Source organism: Pocillopora verrucosa, chromosome 14 (genome assembly GCF_036669915.1).
Source record: "Pocillopora verrucosa isolate sample1 chromosome 14, ASM3666991v2, whole genome shotgun sequence".
NCBI classification, from domain to species: Eukaryota; Metazoa; Cnidaria; class Anthozoa; order Scleractinia; family Pocilloporidae; genus Pocillopora; species Pocillopora verrucosa.
In genome coordinates this window covers 16,725,718-16,740,028 of record NC_089325.1, presented here as the reverse complement: position 1 = coordinate 16,740,028, position 14,311 = coordinate 16,725,718, and the positions used below count along the sequence as shown (strand labels likewise).

General features: G+C 37.8%; 1 protein-coding gene and 1 long non-coding RNA gene across 2 annotated transcripts; both read left to right on the top strand.

The window, feature by feature from the left end:
• Nucleotides 1–804: 804 nt before the first annotated feature.
• LOC131797146 (uncharacterized) lies at nucleotides 805–2,382 on the top strand. Its single transcript, XM_059114769.2, has one exon. It carries the CDS (start codon nucleotides 805–807, stop codon nucleotides 2,380–2,382), a length of 1,578 nt encoding a protein of 525 aa, XP_058970752.2.
• Nucleotides 2,383–6,852: 4,470 nt separating this feature from the next.
• LOC136277952 (uncharacterized) lies at nucleotides 6,853–8,237 on the top strand. The gene is made up of 3 exons (XR_010716114.1): nucleotides 6,853–7,058; nucleotides 7,532–7,582; nucleotides 8,173–8,237. It is a non-coding gene; the product is annotated as an uncharacterized lncRNA (long non-coding RNA).
• Nucleotides 8,238–14,311: the final 6,074 nt, after the last annotated feature.

Sequence of the window (14,311 nt, the reverse complement as noted above, 5' to 3'; positions counted from 1 at the left end):
CGATTTGCCGGATTTTAATTTTTCACAGGTTCCTGTCACTCTGCGTGACATATGATAATCTGTCATGTAACGAGATCAACAAACAATTCATTCTGCCTCACATATAAGATCTAAACAAATATATTGCCATCATGAACGAGAACGATACAACAAAGAAATAGACTTTACAAAATTTCACAAATATAAACCGTACAGTGAAAACCTTATGGAACGAAAATAACAATACAATTTTTTCCACGGAAAACAAATGTGATGGGTTAACGAAAGTAAACAAAAAACAAAAGCGTAATAATCGTCGGTGAAGGGAATAAAGACAACGGTTGCTTTAACTCCAGCAGAAAAAGAATGTCTTAATCTTTACATGATATTGTAGGTGGCGTTTGTGGCGCAGAGGAAGCCACAAGCGTTTTTTACAATTTTCAGGTGCTGAGACAGAGATTGAACTTATCTTAGCAAGAAGCAGGATTTTCGCGAAGCCTGATACACAGAAGAGCTGCTCCTCTTCCAAACCGGGAGAAAAGGAGAATGAAAATTGAACCTGTAAGATTAGAACATTTTGTTTCTTCCATAACGAGTCCACACGTTACTCAAGATGTTCCTTTCGGGGAAAAACTTCTAAAATTGTCGACTGGCGAGATCATAAAAACACCCAATGTTATCAAAACAATGATACCAGAGCATATACTCCTAATTCCAAAATGGCGGCGGCCGATGAGAGTCTGGATCGAATAGCATGAAAACGAGGCATCAAGGGCCAAGTCTCGTGTTTACGTATGTAAATTAATGGCAAAGAAAAAGCGCATCATGCCGCAAAATTGCTGTGTCCCTGGCTGCACTAAGAAAGTTTACGAAGATGGTATTAAGATCTCTTACCACAAGTTTCCTGAAAATAGAGATTTATTTATGAAGTGGATCATTGCCATTCGAAGAGATGAGGGTAAAGATTTCAAGGTGACAGAACACACGAGAGTTTGCTCGCGACATTTCAAATCGTCAGATTATCTACCGTCACTCACAGGCCGTAAAAAGAGTTTGAAATCCATGGCAGTCCCATCTTTGTTTCCTTGGAAGCAGGGTTCGCCGATCAAGCGAAAATCACCGAGGAAAAGAACTCTGATTTTGAAAAAAACCGCGACAAAATCACAGGAGACGACAATTGCGCCAGCACGAGTCGACAACTGTTCCACGTGCGATCTAGTGACATTTCAAGAATCTCGCGCTTCCTCCCCGTCAACACTAGCAGATTCGGCAAGCACCACAGTAGAAGAACCAGCTGAGGATCTGGAAGCTCTTATTTGCGAACTTAAACTTGAAAATGAACGGCTTGTCGGGGAAATCCGTAAAATCACTATTTCAAATAACAATTTCCAGTCGGAAGTAGAGGAACTTAAACGCCGGAACGATTCCTTGCAGTCAAGAGTGTTCTGCATTGAGAAATTTTTGCCCTCAGAGAAGGATGTCACTTTTTATACGGGGTTCCCAAACAAAAATGTCTTAGAAAGTGTTTTCGCGTTTTTAGATCCTGGTAAGAAAGGGGAAAATATAAATTACTGGCACTCGGATTCACCATGTGATGTCCCCTCCCCACCCTGTCAGAGGGATGAGGAAGATATTCCCAAGCAGGGTAGGCCACGCCAATTGAGCCCAAAGGAAGAATTCTTTTTGACCCTTTGCAGACTAAGGCAGGGGTTCAAGGAGGAGCATTTAAGCCACTTGTATGGAGTCTCACAGACAACAGTAAGCAGAATAATAATTTCATGGATAAATTTTATGTTCTTAAAATTCAGTGTAATTCCAGTGTGGCCATCAAGAGCAAAAGTGGATTTGTGCATGCCTGCTGACTTTAAAGACAAATACCCCTCAACTAGGGTCGTTATTGACTGTACTGAGGTACGATGCCAGATGCCCAAGAGTCTACGCCTTAACAGTGAACTTTTTAGTTCTTACAAAAACCACACAACTCTTAAAGGTTTGATTGGCATCTCACCAGGAGGTGCTATTACCTTCATCAGCCAGCTATACACTGGTCATATTTCTGACAGGGAAATTGTTACAAGATCAGGATTTCTGAATCTGCCTTTTAATAGGGGAGATTCTGTCATGGCCGATAAAGGCTTTACTATTCAGGACCTTCTACCCCTTGGAGTGTCCCTAAATATTCCACCTTTTTTGGGAAGCAAGGGTCAAATGAGCGCAGCAGAAGTTGTTGAGACACAGTCGATCGCTTCTGTTCGGATTCATGTTGAAAGGGCAATAAATAAAATTAAAAATTTTCATATATGGGATAGTGTAGTACCGTTCACCCTGTTTGGGGTTGTAAACCAAAGGTGGGCGGTATGTGCCATGCTATGCAATTTTCAGAACAGTATCATAAGTGCATAACTTGTTTTGATAGCAAAATATTTATGTTTGAGGGAAAACTGAAAAAGGCCCTGGTGTTGAAATCTCTTGGCAAATGATTTTTTCCGGAGCGGAGACGTATATGTTTAAAAAAATATTTGCAGAGACGTATATGTTAAAAAAAAAGTGTTAGCGGAAGAACATTTCTCATACACCCCCTCCAGAAAAATAATGGTCCGTCCCTTATAATTACTCATACTTATTAACTGGATTCTATTTTGTATCGAGGCACATATAACTTGTTATTTTTTCAAAATAACTTGTTTTAGATACTTAATAGATTTTGAATAGTTAAGATTTCTAATCGGCTAAATAAGAGTCTAGATAGTTTTTAAACACCATTTTTGCTTGCTTCATAAATTTTGTCTATTAATAATTTTTATCTTTCTATAATGACGATGAAGAATTATTTTAATTTTGATTTTGTGTTTTATAGAGGGCCACAAGTTTATCTGTTTTATTATACCTGTCACGTGTTTACCCTTTTCAGATAAAGGCCTTACCTTACCTTACCCCACCTTTAAGCTACTTAATTTGTTATAGGTATAGTTTCCTGGACAACCTAGCCCCTAACAAGGTTATCGGGCTTCATTAACATTGTTTAAAGTTTCTACTGGGGATGTATTTCTGTATTCATCGAAAACAAAACAAGCACCTTGGACTTGTGTCTGAACTTGCTTTCGTCGCTCTTAACAACGAAAACGCGTCCGCCAAATGGAGTAACTGGTTGATCTTCGAGGTCTCTGCCGCAATAATGCCTCACGACGGCGTATACATTTCCAACGGTGTTTCTGGTCAAAGACAGCATCCTTGCAACCGTAGAGCGCAGTTCAAGATGGCTCCAAAGGTACATAAGGACGACAAGTTTTCCAAGAGGAATTCTGGGAAACTCTCTAAAAAAGCTTCCAGTGCGTAGAAATCTTTTCCGTCTACAAGTTGCACAACGCCTAAAGAAAGGAATAGAAGCAAGAAAGGCGTGTAAGCACGAGAGAGTGTTGTCACAACTACTTAAGCCGTTAATTCTGATGAATGCAACAATCTGCTGTTTCTCATAGTAACGACCTGGAATTTTTCATTGTACACTTGCTTTATGACTTCATATTTCTCCATTTTACCATGCCTCAGAAGTAGAGATAGGCGGACTCAACGCTACTGTGTGGGTAAAGCCGCGTACGATTGAATTTGGAAAATGTTTGAAATTTACAACCTAACGGTCTTTAGCGTTAATTGTGTAGACTGGTCCAGTTCACAAGTTAAAACAAACACAAGAGGTGCGTACCAAATGTAGCCATCAACATGGTCGTAATTGCGTTCATTCAGTTCCATGGGCTGGTTGCACGGTAAGCATCTCAGCGGGTTTGCGATGAGATATTCAAGTTGTAGCCACTGGATCAGTTCGATAGTCGGACCATTGGCAAGATTATTAACTTGAAGGAGATCCATGTCTTGTTGTTAAATTTTTTTTTCCAGTAACTTGAAATTTGGCTCTTAATAAAATGATTTGGGATTTTTTTTCTCCACCGCAAAAGGAATTACACATACAAGTGAAGCCCTCATCTAGAGTTCACCCATGGGATTACAGCTTTTTGTTGGTGTGGTGGACAATTACCAACATGTTTTCGTTGTGATACGTATTCCCTGAGTTTTTTTTGCAAACTTTTGAACTTTCGTAAGGCACAGAAAGCTTTAATAAGAAGAAGAAGGGAAAAAAGTAAGAGCAAAAATAACAGTGCTATGTAACTGTAAAAGGCGGCATCAACTCTACAGTGTGCGGCACTTATTACAGTTACAAGAAGTGAGATTTTTTTTCTTTTTCAGTTTATTGTTTCCGTCATAAACATTCTTTGCATCGTTTTGCATTAATTTTGACCACAATTCCCTCGCGTCAAAGCCAAAGCGAATGATCCTCGTAAAAGTTTGAAAGGATCTACCTTAATCGAACAATTGTTACATCAACATTATTCAAGCATATTTTTCTGAACTTGAAAACTGGCGAAGCCAAAGAGGTTATCAATAGAAAAAACAAACTAAGAACAGAAAGTTTACAAAACTCGATTTAAACTCTTTACGGTGGCCAATTCACGTTATCAACTCAGTTGATAATACTAAATTACCTAGGTATCTAGTAGCTCTCTTTGATTAACAGACGGGTACTAAAGTGCAAAACATGAACCACCCATGGGAGCAAGCAAGTGTCTGTTGATACCGATATGCGCATATTTTAGTCAATACAAAACGAAACCTGAACTGCAGATTCAGACTGCAGATAGAAGTTCTGCTGGACAATCTACAACTTCAATCGCATATACCACCTTCCATCTTATTTGACGCGGGTCTGTTCCGCCCATTATCGCTTCCCTCGCAATTTTCAAGTTAATTGCACGTGGACTAAAAACAACATAAATGCACTTTCATCAAGTTAATAAAGGTCCAGTTATGTATTTGGAAAGCACACAAAGCTCTGCGCCAATGATTCTTTTTATTTATTTATTTATTTATTTATTTCATCCTAATACAAAGCCATTTAAAACAATACCTCGGCGCAGAAGGTGAGAAATCTCCCTAGGAAGCTTTCTCAGTAAACACACCCTTTTGTAACATATATGTCACTCTCCTTTTCTGGTGGATGTGTCAAAATCTACTGTGGCACTGACCAGCACAACATTTATCCATATCTTCAATCTTACGAGAGCAGTCACTGGAGTATAAACATGGCGAGTGGTAATGCCAGGCGTGCGCGAACTATGAAACGCACTTTCATCTTGCTACGCTGGGCCGATCGGTTGCGCGTTCCGCGAGCGGCCGACTTTGCATCACTAGAGTCGGGTGGCCATGTGAAAGAGATAACGTTCAGTAACAATTCGACCATCGCGCATATTGCTGATATGCTCAAACATCATTTCCATCAGCTAAACACGGATGAAGAGATTTCAAGGTAAGACGATTATACTAATTCTATGACAACCGTCATTTATCATTACTTTTAGTGAGTGCCAGCTATTTTTTTTTTCAGATTGCAGTTTTACAAAGCGCTAGGCTCCACAAATATTCTAACACGGGCTGGCATGGCGCCTGATATTTGTGGTGACACGTTTAAAAACGTCTACCGAAATAGAAGTAGGGTATTTATGCGGCCATCAATAGGTAGGAATTAAAGCAGTTCTGTTTCATTTAGTGGTGTTCTTTTTCCTTTTCATGACCGTGTTATGTATATGCCTAAACGATATCGCAGCCTGCAATTATGACTAAATATCCAGAACTCTCTGAGAAAAGAACCAGTCAGTCGCCTAATTCCAACGCAAGTGCATGCTTATAGCCCTGATCTAGAAAATATCATTGCTCTTACTTCCATGGACAATGCTCTCAATTAAACATTAGTCGACTCAAAACGCCAAAAAAGAGAACTCTCAGAGATGCCTTTGTATTCAGGACAATGTTTGATTGTTTTTCATGGGATTTCCTTGTTTGAATTGGCAAGACCAACCCGTACAAGCAGGCACGAATTCTACAAACGGAGCTGAAGACGACGGAGTAGCCGACCAGGCTGGTGAGCAAGGTAAATTCCAAACTAGAATGAATGAAATAGTTGCATTTGCAGAATAATTAGACAAGATGTAAAAGACCTATGGATGATTCACTTGATTTTAAAGTAAGATGTAGAGATACGCGCAGTGGCATTCTAATATTCCTGGGCGAATGGAATTATCTTCCAAATTGCTTGGTGAGGTATAGCAATGAAAAACTGCAAAAATAGCAGAGAAGAATAGATGTATGATTAAAATTTTTTATAACGAGTAAATCTGTGACAGGTTCAATTTTGATTTCCTTGTATAGATCGACAAGACCAAGTTAATCAAAATTCAGCAGACGCAAGGCATGATGACAGAACAGATGACCAGGCTGAAGAGCAAGGTAATTACGTATTCTAGACTAAAATGTGTGAAAGAGTGGGACTCCTACTTTGTTTCGATATGATATTTCAATACCAAAAGGTCAAAAACTTGTTTGCTTTAGAATTTAGAGAAGCCCAATGTGGCCATATTAGAATCATAGACACTCCTGTGAGGTATGGCAATGAAGAGCTGAACAAACACGCCACGAAGATAATGTGGTTTAATAGGAGTTTTAAAACAAAAAACTCTCTTTTTCTGTATCATTGAGACATATAATTCTTGATGACAATTTGAAACGGTGTATGTCATAACCTGATTTCTTTTATCTAGTTGAAAAGAAGTAAATATACCAGGTAGGCTTTTTGGAATACCCGAGTCGACTGTTACATGTCGAGAATGGATATTTTAAAGTGAAAAAGACTGGTGGCGAACTCGTACGTTAGTTTTCAAGGGGCCACGATCATGGCTTGCATCTCTCGACTTGTGCTTCATATGTATTTGATGTGACATTGGCCTATCCACATTTCCTGTGGAGTTGTCTTGACTTTTCCAACCCGGGAATGGTGTTCTTTTTGCTCATTCTACATTACTTCAAAGATGATAACAAATTACTTCGCCTTTTGTAATATCTTTACAGCTATAGATCCAATCGATACATTTAAGTAGTAGCTTTAATTTTGTTTACATTCAAAACAGATCCAGCGACTGAAGTTGAAGGAGAGATGATAGTTGAAGAGGAATTCGAAGACACGATCTCCCAACTTGGTACGCTTTTACTAATTACGACTCTGCTCAACTAGGTTGCGTCGGGGTGAGATTTAAGACCAAGGAAGCCAGACTCTTTTAAGAATAGTCAGCGAAATGATTATCAAATCTAAGATGGACTTCATAAGTGAAATTCTCTCAGTTACTCTGGGTATCTCGTAGAATTACATGCTGATGTTCTCTCGGTGACAAATTAAATTCATGCATGGATTGAATTTCGCTACAAAGAATATCTGAAAACTTGCACGGATCTATTGTAAATATGACGTATCCTTTGCTAAATCCCATGTTGTAAACCACTAAAATTGTGTGTATAGTAAGGATTTAGCTTTTTCATTCCAAACTTGTTGATGGGTATGATGAAAGCCTAGTTATATGCCTTATTTCCAAAGTGGGTGGATACTCTTTACCACAAATTGAAAAATGGTTTGATTACCACAAATTGAAAAATTGATTTTGTTATTTTCTCACAGACACTCCCAATCGAACGCCACCTCCTCAGCGTGTAAACAACGATGGTCCAGGTAATGAGAACATTCCATCACATGTTAAGGGTGTTTTTTTCAGGCACATTAAGTGTGGGATTTGCATAATTATCTGACATTAAAATAGTGTTTGTAGAAAATTTGGTTTAAGTTATGGGTAAGGCTTCATGAGAGACAGGAAAAAATTAGTTGAAAACATATTTTCTCATCTTTGAGCATTTCCAAATAGCAGAAGTAGAACATGAACTCAGACACAAGTAAACCATGAAATTATGTCAAAGGGAGCACTTTTTGCACTAATGAACAGGGGGCTGAATTAGTAAGGGGGGAATTGAGGACACTTTTTTCCTTACTTCATTTTTCATTGTGGCTGGGAAGTAAAGGAGAAATACATGCATGTGAACAATATGTGAAACTTACTGTTAATTCTCTGGTGAGTCCAGTTCTTTGGAAAACCCTATATACAGCTTCTAATAAGCCCCTCAATCTGATCAATCTGAATGGTAAGGACTGTGAATTTGGGGCAGTAAGATTTCATCAATGTTGGTCTTATTTGAATAATAACTGCTTGCTTATTGATCTGCCTTTTCTTTTAGAACTTATTCACTTTCTTAATTTTGATTTCCTAGTGTATCTTAGCAGTGATGATGAAATGATGGAACTTCAATCCTCATCAACACCTAGAAATGCCATATCCACTGGTATGAATTGCAATGAATGTAACTCATTATCAGAAAGTTTTCAAGTGTTGAAATGGCTCCATAACATCTTTTCTTTATCATTATAGATCCTCACAATACTGTGGAACATTTTACAAGACAATTTATGGCAAGTAGTGAATGGCATACACATTACTGTGTTGCTTTGAAAAACAAGACAAAACACGAGACCTGATAATGAAAGCAATTAAATGTTTCAGTCTTTTGTTTTGTTCACAAAGATCCTCTTCTTAGCACAAAATTTCTCTTAAAGTTTAACACAAATAACCAGTGGGAGTTTGTGCTTGATAGCCCTGCGTTGGAACATTAAAAAGTGGAAGAAGATGACTTTTAGTATTTTCTTTGGAAGGTCTAGATTTTGTACATGATGAAAATTTAATCTCATCATTAATCTAATGAAAAACATTCTGTTTCTTATAAAAAATGCATACTTTAATTTTTTTTCAGATAAAGTGGAGGTTTCAATGGGTGTGGTAGAATGTGTGCATTTTTGAGGGCCATCTACTGCTCATGTATTAGAAGGTGAGCCATTCATAATTAATAATATCCTGAGATGAGTAAGTTAAGGGGGAAGTTGCATGTTATTTTTAGTGTTAATTAGCACTTTTTTTTTACTGCAAATGTGGGTGGGATTTCAGATTTCACCTTTTAAATAGAATCTGAGTTAGTAAGCTTTCAGGAACCTTTTTTTCATTTGGTTCTACACTAAAAAGTCACAAGAAAAAAAATTGGAAAGAACAAACTGATGGCATTTAGCATAAGCTCATGAAACGGATTTAAATCTCCAATTAGCAAATGTTCTTTAAAAGCCATGTATATGTATGTTGTGTCATGTACACAAGCCTGGGTGGGTTATGTCCTCACCCTTGAACTGCATCAGCTCATTAATCAGGTTTTGCATATTTTTACATTTGAATACTGTAATCCCAACTTTTGTTTTGTTTGTGAAGCTGGTGAAGTAGAAGAGATGGAGGACACCACAGTACTAGCAGAACTTGGTTAGTACATAAGTTCTTTAGAGAGACCAAATGTTTATTATGAATAACAATGAATGTAGACTGTACCATGTATTTTCCATGTGTGTTGCTGATGTATTATTATGCTATTGTCGGTTAAAAGTATACAGATCCTGCTAGGGGACCAGCCTATGATGTTGCACTTTTCCGCAAGTTTTTGAAGGCACATAAAATCCCTCCAAGACTTCCCATCATCTGCTTGTCTGCTTTGCAGGTATACTGTGTTCAGTGAAGTCCACATTTAAGGGGTTTCACCATTAATGCTCAGCAAACTGGGCTTGAATAACTGATTTCAAGTTTGAGCCATTCTGACATAGTATATTTGCATATCTTAAAATAAATTTGTATACATCTCCTCACATTTACTTTAGTTTGACTTAAAATTTACTTCAAGGAAATAAGCTTACTAAAGATGAACTCTGTAGTGCTGCAGCATGAATGACTGTCAAAACTATGCTCAGTAGTTCCAAGACTTTAGGCTAGGGGAATAAGTCCATTACTCATTACTTCAATCAAAGAAAGTAATAATCATTAAATATAACCTTTTTCCTCATTAAACACCACTTTTGATTGGAAACAAGGCTTTACAGAAAGCTAGCAGATCATCGCTTTCTACCAAAAACCTCCTATCAACATGTTAGATCACATTTTTGAGATTGCACTCTTATTTTTCTGTTTTAATCCTATATTGTTAAGTTCCAATTCTCATCAGTTCAACTTCTTGATGATAACCCAATTCAGTAATATTGACTTGATTCTAAATGTTTTGCACACAGATGCAGCTGCAGGCTCATTTTGATACAAATGCATTATTGAACCAATTTTTAGTTACGCAGACACAGCCTGGGGTGAACTACCCGAGAGCAGTATCACTAGTCTGCAACGATTACAAAATCGAGCCGCGAAAATCGTCACCTGTCAGAAAAGTACAAAGACAGCCCGAAATATTGTAAATTGGCCAGATTTAGAAACACTGCGAAAAATACACAAATGTATTTTAGTATATAAATGTTTACGGAATTTCGTTCCTATATACTTAAAAAACTATTTTAAGGTAAACAGTGATGTACACAATTACAACACTAGGCAGAGGAGAAATATTCACCCAAATAAAACAAATCTTGTTCTTGGGGGGCGAACTTTTAAAAATTCAGGGCGTTTAGCTTTTAACTCACTGCCAAGCAGAATCAAAGAGGCAAGTTCTCTAGCAATTTTTAAACGCCTTCTTAAAGGACATTTTATCTGATTTTTTTTTTTCTCCCCTTTTGTAAATTTTAGCAAATTTTACCTAACCTTGTAATCTTATTGTAAATGTTTATATGTAATTTTTATTGAACCCAGGGCCCCTAAGGATACCAGCCTTGCAGCTGACTGGGCTACCCTGGTAAAATAAAGTTGTCTTGTCTTGTCTTGTCTTGTCTTGTCTTGTCTTGGAAGCCGGTGTGCCTGATACGTTTTAAACTAACAGATAAGGTGGCAGGTATGCTTAGGTGAGTATGTTCCTGACCATACTTTGGGTCATGTAGAAGGAAGAAGGGAGGAAAAAAACATTGATTGATTTCATAACTTGATTTAAATTAACACATAGAACATGGCCTAACATACAGAATACAGTTATACAATTATTAATCTAAATACATGTACATTACGTTTCTATTTGTTATAAGGACTAATAAGCTTAAATCTTCTTGTAGGCAACTCATGGATAGTACTGAGACCATCAAAAAGTGTTATGTCGTGGTATCCTATGTAGGATCTCAGTTTGATGTGAAACTTCTTCTTCTAGGTTATATTTGTCGAGCTAAAGTGAAAGTACCAGTCAGTGGGTAGATTTTGGGAGGCAAATTAAGAGGCTGAATTTGTAATTGAATATGATTTTCTTTCTTGTGGATACAAGAGGCTGAAATTGATTGCATGGATAATGAAGATGCATTGAGTAACAGAATGATTATTAGCCTTTGGTGAGAACTATCGGTCTAATGGCAAGTGGCATTACTTCTTGCTAATGAAGCCGTGTTGGTTGAGGCCATTTCTATTCTAATCTTACTCTAGTTTGTGGGAGGTCTGATCACACGAAAGATATGGAGTTGGAGTGTCGCATTTTTCAGCCCACAATGTCTCCTGTGAGACTAATTACAGGAGACATCATTACAGGCAAGTGAATTAGTTACCTTGTAGAAAAGAAATGTTATGGCCTGCCAAATTAAATTGCTATTCCCCTTTTGATGGATAGGTAATATCAGTAATGTTCATTCACCCTATGCAGAACGAAAAGAGACTGGGAGCGATCAACTTGAAAACGAGGCTAGTTGGGCCTGGTAAATAAAAATGGCCGCCTGATGTGAAGGGCGCCAGTTTTTGTAAATGCCGCAAAATTGTTGTGTTCCAAACTGTGCCAAAAAGAATTACAGAACCGAAAATGGGGAGAAAATTTCTTACTTGAAGTTTCCAGACGACGTTATCGTCAAAAAACGTTGGCTCCATGCCATTCGTCGAGACGAAGGAAAAGCGTTTAGAGTCAACCAAAACACTTAGATCTGTTCTTAAGCCCGAGGACTTGGTTAAAGCTATTGGAGGTGAGCGTGTTTATGTAAAGGCAGGGGTAATTCCATCTCGATTTTCGTGGTCCAAAGGTTCTCCGAAAAAGCGAGCACCTCCTAAATGTCGCAATCTTTCGTCTACAACAGAGTGTTCAAACAAGGAGTTGCAATCGTCTCAAAGTCAAACAACTGCAGATGCAGCTGAAGCAACTTCTGAAACCTGTACTTCATCAGCAGCTTTTAGTTATCATGATGTGGAAAACAGCTTAAGTTCGTGTGAAGATCAAACAGAAGAAGTTAAAAAACTTGAAGATGCGAAGTTAAAGGCTGAAATAGAGGTATTAAAACGCCAGAGGAGCCTTAAAGATTCCCGCCTTTTTCAGATACGCAATTTTACTACCGACGAGGACATTGCCTTTTATACGGGATTTCCTAATTTAGCAACATTTAATGTTGTGTTTGAATTTTTAAATACTGGATCGAAAGGGGAAAACATTAGGTACTGTTCATCAAAAGAAAGAACTGTCCAAAAGGAGTTTTACGATAGTGGAAACGAGGAACCAGAGGGAAGTACTAGCATAGGTAGACGAAGAAGCTTAGAACCCAGAGAGGAGTTCTTCCTTGTTCTTTGCAGACTGCGAAGGGGATTTGCAGAAAAACATCTAGCTCACTTGTTTGGTATTTTGCAGTCGACAGTAAGCAGAACATTCCTTTCTTGGATAAATTACATGTATTTAAAATTTGGTCAAGTATCTATATGGCATAATAGGGAGGTTATAAGAGCTACAATGCCTGACAGCTTTAAAGAGAAATACTCTTGCACCCGTGTAATAATCGATTTTACAGAAATTAGATGCCAAATGCTTTCCAGCCTTCTGTTGAATTCCAAATTGTTCAGCTCCTATAAGAACCATGTAACTCTAAAAGGCTTAGTTGGAATTGCTCCCAGTGGAGCTATAACTTTTATCAGTCAGCTATATAGTGGAAGCATTTCTGATCGCGAAATTGTTGAACGAAGTGGTTTCCTGAAGTTAGAATTTGACAATGGTGACACTGTGATGGCCGATAAAGGTTTTACAATTGAAGACCTACTCCCACGAGGTGTAACCCTAAACATTCCCCCCTTTTTAGGGTCTAATAGCCAAATGACAGCAGATGTTATCAAGACTGAAGAAATTGCTTCTTAAAAGATGTCAGCTTTTACATGTAGTTCTAAAGATCTTAAAATCAAAGAATAAAGAAAGCTATCTCATTATACAGACCATGTTGGTTGATACTCTGTTTTAAACATATCAAGTTAGGTATGAGACACAAAATTTCTCAGTACTCGTTCCAAGATTAGATTAGGGTAGTTAACCCTTCTAATGGATACTGAACTCCACAGAAGCTGGTGCTGTGAAATGTTCAAAATAGCTCTTCTTAAGGCCTTCATTCAATACGTCCCAGACTTGAGGATCAGATGTGATCCTCTCTATACTCATGCCTTTGTTAGTATAGATAACAAAGTCACACCAATTTGCTCCTGTAATACCTAGTTGACCCTGTATCTGAAAGTAGTACTGGTGCCCCCTTTTTAGCCTCGGCTTTCTATTTACATTTTCTGCATAAAAAGTTTCATCGGCACATGCTTCTAAAGGACTCACATGAAATTTAGAGTAGGGACATTTAACCTCTACCAGCCCAAAAGGCTTGCTACAGCCTCGGTCAATGACCTTGCCATCTGGTGATGCTGCTGCTAAAAAGGGAGAGGCGATACTGACAACAAGGCCACTTTTGAACACTGAAACTGGGTTCCTTGTTGAAAACATATCTTTTTCATATTCTCTTAAGGCTACAGGTTCATAGGTTTTCCCATGTGCAGTTTGTTTGGCAGTGAATGGTTTGGGATGAAGCAGATTATTTACTAGAGTGTTATGATTCCTTTGCCTTTTTACAATTGTGTGGAAATTAGATGCTGTATACCAAAATTTTCTTTCAGCCTGCCATTCCTGTGAGGCTGCTTGTTCACTTGTTTTCTTCCCCAGCTAAAGATTACATCACAGTTCAGTCTTGAAATGCATGTCATATTAACTAATAGGTTGTGCATGATATTTTTTGGAAGAGACAAATTTTTTGCATTTCTACAATTTAAAGCAACTACATTGTCAGTAATCTAAATATTTAAAACTTTGACTCAGATGAAACAGCAATGCCACCAGGACTCCACTCCATTGGTGTTCCTTAGGTACAAGGCAACTCAAAAAGCCATGGATACCTTAAGGTATACTTCCTGTATATTTCAACAGTATTTTACATGCAGGTTTGACATTGATTAAACCAAAACTGACCTAAATCTATTTTAAACAGAGTGAGCATGGATAGTCATGTATGTCATTTTAAGTGACAGGTGATTCTAGTTTAACACATATGAATAATGGCTGAGGTGCACAAGTCTTATAGTATCAGCGTATCCATCACTTTATTAAATAGAGTGCACACTATTTGTTTATTTTA